This window comes from Lepeophtheirus salmonis, chromosome 8 (assembly GCF_016086655.4).
Source record: "Lepeophtheirus salmonis chromosome 8, UVic_Lsal_1.4, whole genome shotgun sequence".
NCBI classification, from domain to species: domain Eukaryota; kingdom Metazoa; phylum Arthropoda; class Copepoda; order Siphonostomatoida; family Caligidae; genus Lepeophtheirus; species Lepeophtheirus salmonis.
The window spans coordinates 843,002-860,516 of NC_052138.2; the positions used below are offsets into that span (position 1 = coordinate 843,002).

The 17,515-nt window shown below is 35.5% G+C and overlaps 3 protein-coding genes across 6 annotated transcripts; 1 reads left to right on the top strand and 2 right to left on the bottom strand.

Moving 5' to 3' along the window:
• Nucleotides 1-940: 940 nt before the first annotated feature.
• Nucleotides 941-2,451, bottom strand: LOC121122614 (NAD-capped RNA hydrolase NudC). Its single transcript, XM_040717647.2, has 2 exons — nucleotides 2,310-2,451; nucleotides 941-2,160 (listed from the first exon to the last, which is right to left on the bottom strand). The coding sequence occupies exon 2, from the start codon at nucleotides 2,036-2,038 to the stop codon at nucleotides 1,034-1,036; it is 1,005 nt and encodes a 334-aa protein (XP_040573581.1). The 5' UTR covers nucleotides 2,039-2,160; nucleotides 2,310-2,451; the 3' UTR covers nucleotides 941-1,033.
• Nucleotides 2,438-11,902, top strand: LOC121122613 (uncharacterized). 4 transcript variants are annotated; one of them, XM_071890398.1, is made up of 8 exons: nucleotides 2,769-3,070; nucleotides 3,131-3,830; nucleotides 4,902-5,799; nucleotides 5,870-5,963; nucleotides 6,023-6,516; nucleotides 6,584-7,283; nucleotides 7,364-10,310; nucleotides 10,370-11,902. In XM_071890398.1, exons 3-8 carry the CDS (start codon nucleotides 4,958-4,960, stop codon nucleotides 11,056-11,058), a joined length of 5,766 nt encoding a protein of 1,921 aa, XP_071746499.1. In that variant the 5' UTR covers nucleotides 2,769-3,070; nucleotides 3,131-3,830; nucleotides 4,902-4,957; the 3' UTR covers nucleotides 11,059-11,902. The 4 variants fall into 4 exon arrangements, with proteins under 4 accessions (XP_040573577.1, XP_040573579.1, XP_071746499.1 ...); XM_040717643.2 differs by having other exon boundaries at nucleotides 2,438-3,830; XM_040717645.2 differs by having other exon boundaries at nucleotides 2,438-3,830; nucleotides 7,364-10,298.
• Nucleotides 11,903-13,749: 1,847 nt separating this feature from the next.
• LOC121122615 (dynactin subunit 3-like) lies at nucleotides 13,750-14,575 on the bottom strand. The gene is given in 3 exon segments (XM_040717648.2): nucleotides 13,750-14,014; nucleotides 14,081-14,257; nucleotides 14,259-14,575. Coding segments are annotated over 3 exon segments (459 nt in total). The 5' UTR covers nucleotides 14,487-14,575; the 3' UTR covers nucleotides 13,750-13,960.
• Between the last annotated feature and the right edge of the window lie 2,940 nt (nucleotides 14,576-17,515).

Consider the following 17,515-nt stretch of genomic DNA (forward strand, 5'->3'; position numbering starts at 1 on the left):
AATGTTATTATACTTCTATTTTTATCCTAATTACTCTGTATATTTTGTCAGAAATACATTATTTACTGAGAGCCTAGTTGATTGATGTCATAAAATAGAAAATATCCTCCGAAAGAATTCATTGAAAACATGAGAGCTCCACATCGACTGCATGATGAACGCTTATAAGACTTGATTTTGAAGCATATTGTCTTTATTTTCTCACTAACTATACTCCAATTACATAGCAGTAAAAGGATAATCTTCCAATGCTTAAGCCTTTAAAAATACCCAACAATCACGACATATTGCTCTGGGAAAGTGTCAAAATGATACGCCCATTACTACTTCGTGTATGGAAAAACGATAAGCAGAAAAAACACTTTAGTATAAGACAAAATGAAATGAGTGCGATCACAGGGAGTTAATAGCAGGCATGCGAAAACAACAATTTTGACTCATAGTTGCTCATATTTAGAAATTAAAACCCAGAAACATATTTGTTGTTTGTAAATAAGATTTAAAAAAAAAAAAAAAAAAATAGCAACCAGTTTATAGGCAGGAGCGTTGTAATTAGTAAAAAAGAGGCTTCTGTTATGCCTCAGGGCCATTATGCTTATTTAAGAGGAACAATTTACCTCAACATAATAATTTTTAGGTCTGTAAGATATCCAATTTTGCCGTAGCATTTGTAATAAAGCAAACTATATAATGAAAGCGTACTATAATAATGTCGTTATCTCTACAGAATAAAGCTGAAATGTACATATTTGCAATTTGAGAAGGGATTACACTTTGAAGAATTTGAGAATCCCTTCAATAAGAGTATTTAATTTAATTTTGTCAAATGCAATTTGTCTACTTATATTTGTTCAATCGTGTTATAACTAGAATTGTAAATACGTTCCGTCAAGTAAGGTACTGCTGTCATAAAATAAAACGAGAATTAAAAATCACAAAATCATATTTTGTTACGAGTAGTAACTTTTTTAATATAGGTATATGTAGTTCTATAGTTTCTAAACAAACTAAATGAGTAATGGCATTTCGAAACTTATTTATTTGACACTTGATATATCCAATTTTCGATTAATGTCCTTGCAATTGTTCCTGACGGAGGTAGTAAAAAACCACATTCCGAATGATTGTCTAGTGCATTACAAATTTCCTGAATGTCAAACCACCTTGCCTCCTTCACTTCATCTGGCTGTATTTCAAAATGTTCACTTACTGCCTGAGCTTTAAAGCCCATCATAAGACTCCCAGTAGGAAAAGGCCAGTGTTGTGACTTAACATACTCAATATGCCGTATTTCCACGCCAGCTTCTTCTTCGGCCTCTCTTTTAACGCAGGACTCCATCGTCTCACCTACATCTGTGAAACCCGCAACACAAGAAAATAGACTTGGTGGGTGTCGATGCAAATTAACAAGAAGGATTTTATTGTTTTTATCATTTGTAATAAGTACAATTCCGACAGGGTATGTTGGGGGATAAAATATCTCCGAACATTTAGTACAGTCTATCTTATGACCATCCAAGCTTCTTATAAGCTCCGAGGAACCGCAATATCCACAATACCTTGTTTTTTTATGCCACTTTAAAAGAGACCAACCCTTTGTCACAATCGCGGCTTCATTACGATCTTGAATGGTAAACATACTGGCCCGTAAGTCCGTGTAGTGTTCACTGTCGTTCTGAACATATTTGTCACTTAATGATAGCGTTGAGGCGGCGAATGAAATGGACTCATTCTGTTCAACGGAAAGTAGAACAAATGGCCGTAATTCTTCTAGATCATGATTAATATAGGGTTTAATCTCCTCATATGATTTCCATACAGGTTGCCCCATGGACATAAGGGGTTTTAATCTCTTATTGTGATAAATGAGAAAGCGTCCTTTGGACTGAGCCTGAGCTCGTAGCTTTTTTTCATTGCTTTGAAGTGATAGAAGTGCTCTAGTACTCTCGACACTAAAGTTTTTACGCAATGGCAATGAAATACGAGTAAAGCATGTCATTCCAGGATCAATGGTTTTGAGGACGCTTGATATCAACATGATGGAGCTCTTTATCTTTTCTTTTTACGGTCCATTCTCTTATTATTGGTAGATGTACTAAAGTGACTTCTATTCAATCGTCCTTCACTGGACTCAAACTCTTCCTCAGAGAAGTTCTCGTCCTGTAAGAAAGAAAATAAATTGAAGAAATTAAGATGGATGAAAAGGAAAAGTTTCTAAAAATACCGGAGGACAAAAACTAAAATGAAAAGGGAGGAAAGGAATGAAGGACCCGCTTTGAGGTATTATTGCTTTTACTTCGTAGGATTACCTTTTCACTTTCTTCTCCAGGTTTGGACTGACTCGGAAGAAAGATGACAGCCAAAATGCATGACAACTGAAAAAGTGCTCCCAAGTAGAGTCCGTACCTTAGTAGATGCTCATACCACTCTTCGGAAGGGATTAGATCCAAGTGGGACTCTTGTGAGATCCCTTCACTCATTTTTGACCATGCAATTCTAATAACTCAACGAAAGCAAGCAGCAAGCGAGGAAGGACCGGACCTAAAGTAACCACTACCTAGTAATCAATTTCTAATTACTAAATACTAAGTAGCAAAATACTTCAATGACTCATACAAAAGGAAAAAAGCAATAACACTTCATTCATTGATATAATAAAATGAATCCCAGACTCATTTCATTCATAATTATTAATTAATTAAGAAATACTTTTTACAAGAGTAACAGGGGACGAAATTCACATAACATTACAACAATCGATCATTAAGGTCATATTATACGAGTTCCTACAGCTTGAAACCCAACTCTCTCTCACTCCCTTTCTCTGCCTTCCTCCCTCTCTCCCCCTATTCTGCTCTGATCCTGCTTGCTCTACTCCATAGGACTTCCATTCTCTTTTGTTATATTAAATAAATACGCTTTTTTGACTCTTTAGAGAACCGATTTTTGCCAAGGGGAGCTCAGAATATTCAAATGGAATGGAACCAGAAGAAACATCTAGAGAAACCAAGTAAAAAAATCGAATCTCTAGTCCATATATTATAAGAGAGAGATGGCGCTTCATACGTACGTACGTACATACACTCTTTCCTTCTTCTTTTTCTCTCTCTATCTACCAATGAAATTTCAGAAGGAGTATTGATACGGGTACGCCTTTTCGATCTAACATGATGTTGAATGATTTGAGAATGTGGTGTTGGTGTCGACTCTGTATTTTGTATGTATTAAAATTTAAATAAATAGTGTGTGTGAGAAGGGAGTGCGCGCTAATCCCGCCATCTTAAAAAAAAAAAAAGAAATGGAATAATAATAAAAGAAGAAGGAGGAATAAAAAAAAAAAAAAAAAAAAAAAAAAAGGAAAAAAAGAAGGAAAAATACAGAAGAAGAAGAAATAGAAAGAAAGAGAGAGACCGATTTGGACGACATCATCATGAAGAGCTGTTTGAAGAAGGACGCGAATAATTTAATCTTGGATTCATGGAATAAGTTTTTTGAAGAGGAATGTTGCCACTCTTTTTCATTGATTGCAATCCTTTAATCACCTACTAAGTTAACTTGCCAAATAACCTGATCGACGGGATCTGGACTAGCATTAAAGGTGCCACTGACTACGACGTGCTTGACTCCAGGAAAGACGAAAGAGGAGAATCAAGAGGCTCGAATTCAAGGAAAAGTGGTTGTTTCTTCAAGAGTGATCAACACACTTCAATGTGGAGAGGAGATCCAGTTCCACTCTGTGACATTCATCTGAAAAATAAGACTCGTCTCAAGAAGAGAAAGGGAAACTATTCCTCATCATCATCGCTATCCGTAGAGGATCCAACTCGGAAGTAAGTCACGGATCAAATTCAGGCAGCATTTATTATTGTTTTTGTTGTTTTGTGTATATCTCAGCTCAACATTTGCCCTGTAGGAGCGGAGAAGGAGGCGGGTTGCTGCTCTTCTGTCCTCTCCCACACACCACCAGGCCAATTTAGCCACTTGTTTCTTATCTCCCACAAATGAAGGGGGCCGCTCCACTTTCTCAAAGTGTAGATCAGCCCGTGAGGCCCACTCCTTTTTATTCTCCCCTCTCTCTCTCTTTCTCTCTTCTCATTTGAAATAACAATGTATTGTAGAATGTTATGTAGAAGAAAAACTACGATGAAATATGTATGCGCCCCAAGACTTTCAATTCTCGTGAGAGGGAGAATACGCGCGGGGCTTAAGTTAGGAGGAGAAAGAAGCTGAAGGGGAGAGGAGGAGGGGACAAGGCACTACTTCATTCCCCTAAAAAAAAAAGGAGAAGAAAAAGATCTCTTCTTTACGTACGTACAAGAGAGAAGGAGAATAAGAGAAAAGAATAGAATTTGACGCACTTCTTTTCCTCTTTCTCTCTCCCCCTATTTTTCTCTTCTTTTTTTTTTTAAATAAGTAATAACTCCTTCGTTGCTTTTCTCTCTCTCTCTGATATTTATTCCACTTTTTTACAGCTCTCTTGTTTTATTTTTTCATTCCAAGTCCTACTCTTCCACCTTTGATTTTTTTTGTTATTTGAAATATAAAAATACATACACGTACACATCGATTAGAGCAAAAAGAAAGCAGGAAAGAGAGGAGGGAATAAAGAAAGGGCTGTTAATAATAAAAGAAGAAGAAGAATAATAACAAACTTTCTTGACAATATGAGTAGTAACTTGACGTACAAAGTTTAAAAATATATTCACCCATGCATGTTGCCTAGAAAGCTTCTTTTCTTCTCCCCCTAGTTGTTACTATATTATAATAATACATTATAAATTAACCCTTTTTTGGTTCAGTTGAAGCAGAAAAGACGCTGATGACGACGAGGTGTATTGCAACAACAAAAACTATTAACTAAATCCAGTATAAAATGTCATGTCTTGTTATTGGTTTTTCAGATCGCAGTTGTACAGGGTGAGGGGCAGTGATCATCGTCATGTCTTCTTAGTCCACCATGAGTTTAATATTGCAAGTCAATAACAATTCTGGAGGGAATCCTCCTAATCAAGCGCCGCAATCCTCTCAAGGCAACAACGCTCCCCAAACAATTGTGCATCCTCACCATTTTCATCATCATCATCACCACCTTCACCACCACCATGGTGGAGGAGGCGGAGGAGTGGTTGTTCCTCCTTCGGCACAGCAACGTATCACAACAGCTGGGGGATCTATTACCCTGGCTAAACCCCCTGTCCAGGTGGCCATTGCCACAGCCGTCAAACATCATCCACTCCTTGAGCATCACCACCTTGTTCCTCAACCACAAGTGGACGCTGCTGGGCGTACCATGGCCACTACTACTCTCCGTATGCCTATGACACTCCCCCAAAGTCCAGTACGAGCAACAGTATTGCCTCTGGGCCCTACTCCAATGAGACACCTTCCACAAACTCCCCTTCCTCCCACTATTCATCGCGGATTGCGGGGTCTTCCTAAATCACTTCACTCTGCAGTGACGAATAGTGCAACTCCCACGCATTGTATTATGGTTAATCCGCATCCAGCCTCAGCTAGTCGGACGGCAGCTGCTCATTTAACTATGCTTCCTCAAGCACCAACTCAAGGTCTTATACCCACTGCAAACGCTTCGGGTCTACTATCAACCACTGTTGGGCTAATCCCTATACCAAGAGTTCAATTACAACCCAATGTGTCCATGGCACAACTTGCGACTCATGTGCCAACGGCGCTTATCCCTCCACCCAATTCTACTTCTTCGAATGTAATCCTTCCGCCCAACACACAACACCATCAGTTGTTTCCCCCTTCGAAAAATCAAGATGATTCAAATGATGAGTAAGTCTTATTTATATTCTCATTCATTACTATTATCTATTTTAAATTATTCTCTCTCTACTTCTATTAGGCATGATATTGTGGATCCTCTTCATCCAGAGTTATTAAATCCTAATAAACTGAATCGAATGTCATCCCCAAAGTCACGACGTAAAAATCAACCTGTAAGTAATTGCTTTCGTATTATTAATAATTATATTATTATCTTTCACTATTTTTCCAGATGGCACTACAAGATCACAATTATGCATATATACCAATCTCTCCTCCAACACCACCTCCCCCATCCCCACCACCTCAACCCGTTATACAAACACCCCAACCTGTTTTAGTTCAGAATCAATCAAAACTGCAAGGCGAAACAACTGAAGATCGAAACTTCAATTCTGGCAAGTCTTTCAACCATTCAGCCCCAGATTTCGTTGGACATGAGACAGTTGCATCAACTACAGTCTGCAACTCACCTCGTACTGCAGCAGGGTCACCCGTTGTATCTCGAACTCAGGCAAATTTGAATAGTATTCAAGAAGCAGGTGTTGGACCCATGGTTCCCTTAGTTGGAGATGATTCTGCGGCATCTCTTAGTAGTGGAGATGATAAGGGTGAAGAAACAGAAACTGCTCCGGAAGCGGAAGATGCTGAAGATGATTCTATCACGAGGTGTATCTGTGATTTTCTTCACGATGATGGTTATATGATTTGCTGTGATAAGTGCTCGTGAGTTGATATTATCCATCTTCATATTATTCCTTGTTTTAATATAACGTTTTATTTATTTCTTTAGGGTATGGCAACACGTTGTATGTATGGGGCTCGATAGAAATAACATTCCTGACGAATATCTTTGCGAAGTGTGTAAGCCTCGCCAAATTGATCGTAAGAGAGCCAAGTCCCTTCAAGCGCGAAGGCGAACAGAGATATTCAAAAACTCGAGTTCCAGTGACGATGAGCATAATGAAAATAAAAACTCTTCTCTCTCGAATAAACGTATTTTAAATAAGAGAATAGTAGACGTTAAAAAAAGTGGTGATTCCTCTAAAGTGTCTCTTAAAAGACAAAAACTTAAAAAGACGACAACTTCGACTACGACTCCTCCTGCAGATAAAGAATTAATTAAAACAACTTCCACTAAGAAAAACTATCGGAAGAAGAAAAACTCTGGCTCTAGTCTTCATCATAATAATAATACGATTAAAAAGATAACTCGAAGAAGGGTAAATAGTAGTTATCCTGATGATGAGGATGATGACGAGGACGATGAAGAGGATGAGGATTTTGACACTGATGACCTAGAACCAAAATTCGAAACAGGTCAACAACTAAGGTCTTGGATCGACCAGTACGAAGAAGCAGTTACTAATCATTATTCTCCAGAACTGAGAGCTCGTCTATCTGGCCACAAAAACGGGACTGGTGAACTAAGATCAAGTGTTGTTAATGGCCCAACAAGATGTACAGTATCTCTTCAAGGAAATGGAGTCAAGGTATGGTGTTTTAAAATACACTATTAATAAAGGTTAATTAATTAACTATCATACTCTTGTTATTATTATTATTCTTTTAGATTTTAACTGCTAATTCCAATTTATCCTCGAACACTCCCGTTGTTGAATGCAAAGGACGGATAATGATGGCCTCTCAATATAGAGCCAGCAACAAGGACCAAGATTATTTTAATAGTCCCTATGTTTTTTTCTATCGCATATCAGAATTTTTAGAAATAGTCGTCGATGGTAAAACATATGGAAATGATAGTAGGTTCTGTCGCCGTTCAAGTACAAATCATAATGCGGAATTAAAGCATGTTGTGGACAAGGGATCTCTTCACATATTCATAGTAATTACTAAGTCCCTGGAAAAGTATCAGGAAATCTTATTACCAACTGAAGTGAGAAGACTACCTCGACACAATGGAATCTCCTCTTCGATTCAAGATGATGTCAGAGAAATTCGAGGAAAGCCTAATAACGTTGTCGTAAGGCCATCACTGCCACTACAACATCCACCACCACCACCACCACCAGGAGAAGGTGAAGGGGGTGACGGCGATGGGAAAAAAGAAAAAGAGAATGAGGTGGAATCTCCTCTATCACCACCTCCGTCTCTTCGAGAAAGGAGGAAAAAACGAAATTCAGAAAGAAGTACGAGGAAAACTTTTACTCGTAGTAAAGCCTTGCGAAGAAACAGTAGCAGAACTAAAATTGATGTTACAACTACGGCACATGAAGATGCTGACGAAGAGATCGAAGATGAGATTCCGATTAAATTTAACGGAGAAACCACTATACCTGATGTCAAAAAAGAGGAAGAAGTACGAGAGAAGGAAGATGAAGATGCAATAGATCTTCCTAAACCATCCATGATACATAATCATGATAATAATAACGAAAGTAGCGGATCAAATTTAATCTCTAGTATTATTAGCTCCTCCTCTCCTCCACAAAAGACATCTAATCCCCCAAAAACGAGTCCAAATAAATTAGGACTTCCTGACAACAGCGGACTCATTATCGGGGTGAATACTATTAACTACGACGCGTCCAGCTCTCTGAGAAATAAGTCCAAGTCAAGGGAAGAGCGTAAGATGGAAATGATTATGAAGGCAATTGAGGCCATGGAGAAGGCAGAACAAAGAAAAAAGGAGACATTTCCTATAGAATGCAGCAGTACTCCTTCCTTAGAAAAGCCTCCTGTCAAACGCAGAAGAAGTAGTTCGGTTAAAATGACCAATCCGGATTCGAATCTAGAGCTATCTTCCGCTGATGAGTCAAAGTCTACCGAGAATCAACATGCGAGTAAGAAAATGAAGAAAAAAGAAAGAAAAACTTCCAATACATCAACTTCACCCCAGAGAAGACGAAGTCGGGCAATGTCAGGAGGCGGTTCTGCTGACGAGAATCCCTCATCTTCATCCAGTGAAAATAATCAATTTCGTTTTCCTAAGACTAAAAAAATGATTATGTCTGATTGGTTAAACCAGGAAGAAGATGATGTATCCGCAAATTATCTTAGAGGAAGTCGAAGTCCCCCTGGTATTGCAACTCATTTATTACGCTCAGCCCCGCTAAGTCCCGTGAAAACTGTCTGTTCAGCTAAAAAGCGTTGGTTAAGGCAGGCCATATCTGAGGATCATTCAGAGGACTCACCGAATGGTGCAAAAGTTAAGCAAGAAGATGAAACAGTTACTAAGGATAATCAACAACTTTCCGTTGCTGCGGCTGCCCTTCCTTCAGACGCTGCATCTGATAGTGTTACTCCCCTCAAAAAGCGTAGATTAGCTAATTACAAGGAGGAGTCTCAGGCTTGTGTAGGAAATGAAGAACCTGAATTGACTCCTTCTCATGTTCCTTCTTCCTCCTTTGACGTTACATCATCCCAAAATATAACCAAAGAGAACCTCTCCTCAGAAGAGAGTAAGGTTCCTAGTGCCTTGAAGAAAAAATTACTTCAAAACCTTGTTCTCGAAGCAGTACTGGATAGTGCCATGGAAGATATGCTTATTAATGTTACATCTGAAGATTTAAGTCAAGATTCTGTTTCGAAAGTGAAGGAGGAGGAAGAAGATAAGGAAGAAATTCTGCAATCCAATGAGAAAGTATTATCCACCATGTTGGATGTTAAGTTGTCTCCCTCAGACCAAAAATCAATGGATGAGATTAAGCCATCAATTAAAGAAGAAGAAATTAATGACATTAAGCATAACAAAAGTACTGAATCAGAAGACCCTAGTCCTTCTACACTCAATCTTGACATAAAGGTTGAGCCAGACTCTAATAGAGATGTAGATGAAGCAGACTCTTTTGCTCAAAATAACAAGGACGACCAAGCTGCATTAATTAAAACTCCTGAGCCTAGTTCTGCTTTTAAGTCATTTTTTAAAAGTAATGTTTCTATTGAAGATTTAGAAGCTGAACTAGAGGAAACTAAACGTCAAAGGGAGTCATCCATTTTGATAAAAGATGAAATGGTAGCAGAGTCGTCTTCTCCTCCATCTCAGAAAAGTTCACCTACAAAGGATACATCCTTACCCTCGTCATCTAGTACATCCGCTTCAACCGAGAATGCATCTTATTCTGGAGAAGCTATTAACATTTCTTCCTGCTCCTCTAAACCCAAAGAAAAAAAGAGAGTATCGCTTGCTGATTATAAAAGAAGGCGGAAACAAGGAGGATCAAGCACCTCTGCTGCAGCTGAGAGTAGGAGTAGCTGTTCATCTTCAACTCATAAAGAGAAGCTCCCGTTGTTGCCGCCTCCTATTCAAATTAATTGCGCCTTATCTAGTTTGCCATCTGCAGTGCCGAGTATTGTACCAGCGACGACTGTCTTAGCAGCAGCTCCGCCTCCTCCTCTATCTCAAATACCTTCTACTCAGGAACCCGTTTCCGATGAACCTGGAACTCCTACTTTAGACGAGGATCAACCCATTACAATGCCTACACTCAACACCTTACCTCTTTTTGAGAAGCTTGAGCAACTTGAAAAAGCACAAAGAGAAAATTGTAAGAAAAAAGGTAATTCATTTGTGTTTCTAGGTTTCTCTTATAATTCTTTGTATGTTTTCTTTCTATAGTTGTGGTGGTTCCGAGTTCCATGGATGCATTAAACAGTAGTGCGATGACTGCGTCGACTACAGTCAACGCTGAGCGTAAGAGGGAAGACTTGACTGAGAGACTCAAAAAAGAATTTGGTCTCGTAGTTGAAGACAATCATGAGGAATTGTTGTTAAAGACTGCTTCTACACCTGTTGTGGACGGTGATGCAACGCCAGAGACTTCAAGTCCTCAGAATACAGTTCCTCAATCACAGCCTGTGGTGTTAGTTGGGGGTCTTAACCATCACACCCCATCTAGGTTTTCCTCATTTACTCCTACGCAGTATCCAAGCTATCCATCAAATTACCCTCTACCTCCGTATCCTGCAAGTAAGACAGCTGCAGCGCCGCACCCTCCGCCATCCGTTGCTGCTTTGGGATCGACCAACAACCATCAACATCATCACCACCACTCTCGAAGGACTTCTAATTCAGAAAACTATTATTCCTCGGCGCACAGTTCGAGTAGTAGCAGTAGAAACTATTATAATAATAATTCTTCTTCATCACGGGAAGGTCGATATAGAGATCGGGACTATAGAGATAAGGACCATCATAATCACCACCATAATCATAACCATCACCACCAGCGTAATCATCACTCATCCTCCTCCCATCATCGGAGTAGTGGATCATCAAGAAGTTATAGAAACAGTTACTATCCATGAACTTCCATTACAAAAAAAGTTAAAATAATAATATTAATAATAATTATTTTAAGCCTGGTTATTATTTAAGTCAATATTTTTGCGATAATAATAATATTGTTGTAAAATGTTTGTTTATTTGTTCATCTTTTGCATCAAGCATTTATCATCATCATCCCAAAGTGAGATTCGTTTACATTTATTTCAAACCCCAAAAAAGTGTTATTTTTTCGCCCTTCGTATATATATTTTTTTTTGTTAATATCCCTTCTTTCTCCTGTCGTGTCGCGTCGCGTCTATTTCACATTTGTATTAATTTATAAACACAAGACAATTTATATTATTTATTATATATAAGTCGTTGTTCTTGTTCAGAAACAGAAGATACATGGTGTTAAATCAATTGAATTATTATTTCAAGAAATTAAGAAGAAGAAGAAGAAGAATTCTCATCTGACAACTCTATCTATTTTTTTCGTGAACTCAGTGTCAATAACTTTATGTGCGAAATTTATTAATGAGTTAGCAGCTAGAGAATATTACCCCCTCTCTATCTTCTCCTCTCAATATATATTTGCCCCCCTATTAAATACAGTACAAATCCATATATAAATAAATATATATATATATATATTCTATATTTTGTTTTAAGTTGTAGTCTTTTGTGTCTACGAAAAAATTATGTAATGTAAAATTCTAACATTTTCCTTTCCTGAGCGTGCAACTCATCTATTGGTACAAACGTAATACACATTTTTATACATTGAGATATAAATAGAATGATTTGCTACAATAAATAAAAATATTATAAAGTTTCGTTCGTGCAGCATCAGAGCCTGTGCCAATGAATTCATTATTAAACATTTTTTTTGACTTTCCTTTCTTTAATGTTTAAAATGTTTTTCTACATAAGGATCTGAGGGGTCTTTACTACATGTTCGTTCATTCGCTTATTGTGATGATTGTTAATGTATATTATATCAGTGATTCCTCATGAAAAAATAAGGAATGTGGTGCTTGAGCATAAAAATTAATATTGAACAAAAATTGCTAAAAAGGAGGAAATCCCCATTTATTATATGTACAAGTTGCAACTAAAAAATGAGACTAATAATTTTAAATGAAGGATTTACAGTGTTTGGGATTAGGATAATGTAATAGTTTAATATTCCATGGATGATTGGTCTCATTTTTGACTATAATATAAGTATTATGTAGAATATATAGATTAAATGCGTACGGTTGCGCTGCTCATAAATATATATTAAACATATCTTTTGAAGTGATCAAAATGAAATAACAACATCAATGTATAGTCGGTAATTAGAATGATCAATGTTCTAATTAAATAAGGCATTTTAAGACGAATAAATTGCAACTTGTATAAAACAGGCCAATATTTCATAGATATGTTAGTGTCAGTTATAGGCTTATTCAAATTACTAGGATGAGTTAAGATACCAAAGAAATCTATCTATAGTTTAGAACCCTTATCAGCTACTCATTTTGAACCGGTATGGCCCCTTTCAAATAAAATTAGTCAATTTATCTATCTTTCATTGTGACTATCCATTTTGGCTACTTATGTGGAATTGGCAACAGAACTAAAGGGTGAATGCGAATTATTTATTGATATAAATTGTAATGTTATTCGTCAAAAAATACAAAATATGTCATGCAGACTCAATTTTGAGAAAATCATTCATTCTTGCTTTTGTGTCGAGAGGCCACAAATATAATAACTAAAGCATTTGGTTGATCATATTTTATATGCTATAAAATATTAATAAATAATATAGGGCTCCGCAATGATACAAAGGCTGGACATCATTGATAGACAACAACGGATATAATAGTTGTACCTATATAATATGTGGTAGATCAACACAAAAGTCAGTTGGAATGATTTATCTCAAAAATGAAGCCTAAATTACATTTTTTGCAATCTGACGGAATACATTAACGTCAATTCTATCAACAAATTGTTCTGATTCATCCTTTCGAGATGCCACAAAATACTATGAAGTTACCAGAAGTTTGAATACAAGGATTATAATTTAATGAAATATTGGGGCTGATGTAGAGTTTATGATCATTGTTTAATCAGCTATATACTATCCCTGTTCAGAGAAAACCAAAAACCCTTACTTTTTAACACTATTAAAACAAACTAACTCAAATTATAACATAAAAATATGTTCTTATTCGGGAGTTGTTTTTTTTTCGAGACAGTCGACTAATATACATAATAAAAAAATATCCCGCGTGGAAAATTGCCGCTAGATTTTCTCGGGGTTTTCCACCTACGAGAAATCCTCGTGCAATATCCCATTTAATTATCAATGAAGGTTCACTTGAGATAAAGTTTTTAACAATGTATACTATAGTGTGAATTATTATGAATTAACATGAGAAATATGAATTAATTTTGAATCTTTCATGAGTGAGAGTAAGACTACCTTAAAATATAAAATAAATCCCTTTAATTGGACAATATTTAGTATCTCATACCGGGATACTTAAGTTTAAAAGTTGATTTTCCGGCATGTCACTTAAGAACAGTTTCTCGGGAAATGAGAAACTGTTTAACCTTATAAATATTTATCATATTATTACAACAATTAAAGTAAATATGGTTAGTATAATTGGTCTATAGTATAAATTAGAATCGGTTTAGTCTCTTCCTTAAAGAAAGAAATGAATAGTTCATGATGGTGAATATTAAGTTATTATTGTAAGTTTAAAAAAAAAAAAAATATGTGTGAATTTGACAATACTGTGTTGAAAATTAAACGTTAACATGATAATACAGTGAAATAAAATGAATAATTCCCCTACTTCTTCTCTTCCGCCTTCGATAAAAGATTATCGTAATCAATGAATGACTTTGATACAATTTCAATTATTTCGTTATATTTTTGAATTAGTTCCAGAGATTCATGCGACAGCTCTTCCTCTTTTTTTTAACTTGATCAACCTAAGGATGGATATAAGAAATGACTATTAGGTAAAATAACCATTATTTATATCAAATAGATGGTACCTGAATTTTAGCAAGCTTTTGGAACTTTGGCTCAAAGTGTCTCACAGCCTTCTCTAACTCTTGACTCTGATCCAAGACACCCTTGGATTTATCCACTCTTTCCAACAAGGAATTTGTCTTTAAAATCACATCTTTTTGAGCTAGAATGATATCTCCTTTGGCTGAGAGTGGAATCCCCCCTTTCTTCTCCAAAGTTGGGATCCAAAAAGGTGTCAATGGAGGAGACATCTCGAAGAATACTACGAATTCGCTCTCGTTTTTCCACAGCATTACCCAGGCTTTGAGCGAATTCCGTCAAATATGGGACAATGGGTGGAGAAGGGTCACTTGATAAAATATCTCCCTCTGTTCCCAAGACTGCCTTTTCTAATGTTGTGATCCGTTTTCTAAGAACCTCAGTCGCCATATCGATAATTCACAATTATAATAAATTAATCAAATGGACCTGATATTATATGCAGAAGGGAGTCTACACAGAAAAAGGTTGAGTGATCTAATTAATAATTAACACAACCTCGTCTTTACTTGTAACATATCATTTTCAGCGACGTCATGAATTGCATCATAATTGTTGGTGATGACATTTTGGGGGGTCAAATCTAATATTTTTACTACATAAAAAGGACAAATTTCAAATAAATCTTGATGGAACTACACCAAATAGCTTTAAGAATAAATAAAAAAAAAATAATATCTCCATTGAATACTACTTGATGACAATGATATATGAATATAATCAAAGTAATATGTATTGAAAATCCCTAAACACGATTAGATTTGTACAATTTTTTCTGATCGATTAGGGACGAGAAAAGTTGAATAGTTTAAGAAAAATGTCTCATTATTTCCATTTCTATTTTTTGGTCTCATTTTGACATTTTACAGTTAACTATTTTCTATAATATTAATGAGAAAGGGGTCTTCAATATTATAACACTTGGTTGTTTAGACTCCCAAAATGGAGGACATGAAAACACTCTATACCTCGAAACTCATCTTAATTTTAACTAGCTGGAGAATGTAAAGGACTAATGTTCCAATGTTATTATAACATTGCATTGTTGAATGAGTATATAGTTTAACGTAGGAGTTGTTTTTCGATTCACAAAACCTTCCTGATAATCTTCGTTAAGATTTTTAAGATTCATACAAAATCAATCGTTCATAAAAACATAGCAAAATCAGACAACCTCTTATAATTTTTATTTTTCAATATCAATTAATTATCTTATATCGTTTTTATAGTAAAAGTTGTACATTGTGGCATTAGTATTCATTATTATATTTATTCGCCAATATTATTTTTTTTTCTACATAGGTAGGATTTAGGTAATGGGATTTTTGGCATTGTTAATTAATTATCAATAACAATTGTAAGAGGGATTGATTAATTCGTCTTCATAGAATCTAATGCTTATCTACTTAATTCAGCTTATTGAACAAATCGTATATATTTATTACACTTTGAAGTGTTGATATTATTTTAAAAATGTGACCCGTCAATTCTCAAGCTAGCTTGAATAATTTCCACCAAAATTGAGTCTCGATTACATATTTTGTATTATTAGAACTATAATTATATTCTATTTATAATATATTTTGATTAATCCTTGGGCCTACCGTAAATTACACTTAAAGGTTGCTAAAAGTCCTTTCATAATGAAAAATAAATAGATTTTATTGATAAGAAAGGGACGTTCCCAGGTTGTGTGCTTGAGGGGCTGTAGCCCTCCCCCAATTAAGGAATCAAAAAATTTAACATTTGAATTTTTTTTAAATTTAATTTTTTGTCAATAGCTATATATTCTAGAATTTTTTTTAATTTTTGAAATATTTTTCCAAAAATGTAATTTTTTTTATTTTTAAAATAATTTTCAAAAAAAAATTAATATTTGATTTTTTTTTCTAAAAAATGTAATTTTTTTAATAGCTGAGGAATTTTTGTAATTTTTTTCGTAAAAATTTGATATTTGTATTTTTTTATAAAATTTAAAAAAATATAATCCTGCACACGCCCCTGTAAGGCCATTTTGTGCCCAACTGAAGTACCATAAATCAAATGAAGGATTTGAACCATAGTAAACATTATTGAGTATTTCAAATCATCTTAGATATTTAAATATAAAGCATCATCATTGATCGAAATATGTTCATGAAACATTAGACTTAAACATTTATTAAGTAAAAAAAAAAATATATATATACAAAATTGTTTTTGTATTGACGCATCATAAATATAAATTGTAATTTTCCTATCTATGTAACATAATTATTATTAGGAGTGTGAAAATTATCGATATCCTTGGGAGTATACATTTATAAAATAATCTTAGTAATCTACAAAATATTAGTCCTTTTATTTATTCATATTCCCTATTTAAAAAAGATTTAAACGTATTAGCGAGCAAGAATACTATAGTTTTATAGTGATCTTAGATAACTTGATAATTAAGTATCAAGTTCTAGGACACATTACCAAAAACCACTTTCGGCAATGTGATCAGGTACATAGGAGATCTAACACATTAAAAACGATTGATTCATCGCAGTGTCTATTGAAGATCAATCATTGATTAATTGACTACTTTTATCCTTAATACTTTTTCTCTCTAATTATTCATTGATTATTTGTGATAAAACCCTTTGGACATTTTCTTTTATTTCCGCAAGATAGCGGTACTTCCGGATGTTGTGGAATTGATCAACTGTGAAAATCTACTTGTCCGAGATAATTTTCACAATTGATCCGTATGCCTTGATCCATGTGAGGATTTTCTTGCACCTTTCGAGCCTCCTGGTTTTCGTACTCTCTGTCAGAAGGTGGTATAGGGTCTTTGTAGAAGAAACTAGTCCTAAGTTGTGCTTTATAGCCATCCTGATGATCCTAGGAGCCACAGAGAAGTCGTTGGCGAGGCGATTCATCGACTTAGTGGGATTCTCCTTTATATTCTTCTCCAAACTTAACAAGAACTTCGTATCCTTCTTTAAATTATGCTCTCCACTTCCTGACATCCTGGAAAGGTCTTTTCAGTTTTTTTTCATCTTGGCCAACTTAAAAACCAGGCTCCTAGAACGCTTAACAAATCCAGCATCTAGGAGATCTGAGATGCGCTGCCTTTTTACTTGTTGCATGCTCATCATGACGAAATTACTAAAGGATTAGTATAGTTTGTTTATGAGAAAAGGACGGTGGAAATACAAATTAAAAAAATTGTTATTAGTAATCAGAAAATAAACAATAATTTAACTGTCTACGTTTTGCTACCCTACCCTGTATATTTTGAAGGTTTTTTTTAGATATGATTTGAAGGCCTGATAAAGCAAAGACGAACACTTGAGAGACCTTTTATGGGCAGTGGTACAAGGTGAGGCTGAGGGGGCACTTTTTGAAGGCTCTTATAGCAAACATGAAAGTTTTCAATAGTTCTGATTCAT

Bases quoted from the DNA above. Each gene is read 5' to 3' on its own strand.
- LOC121122613 (XM_040717643.2), top strand. From the start codon at position 4,958: ATGAGTTTAATATTGCAAGTCAATAACAATTCTGGAGGGAATCCTCCT. The intron at 5,964-6,022 runs GTAAGTAATTGC...CTATTTTTCCAG, and splicing joins CACGACGTAAAAATCAACCT to ATGGCACTACAAGATCACAA. The intron at 10,311-10,369 runs GTAATTCATTTG...TTCTTTCTATAG, and splicing joins AGAAAATTGTAAGAAAAAAG to TTGTGGTGGTTCCGAGTTCC.
- LOC121122614 (XM_040717647.2), bottom strand. From the start codon at position 2,038: ATGTTGATATCAAGCGTCCTCAAAACCATTGATCCTGGAATGACATGC.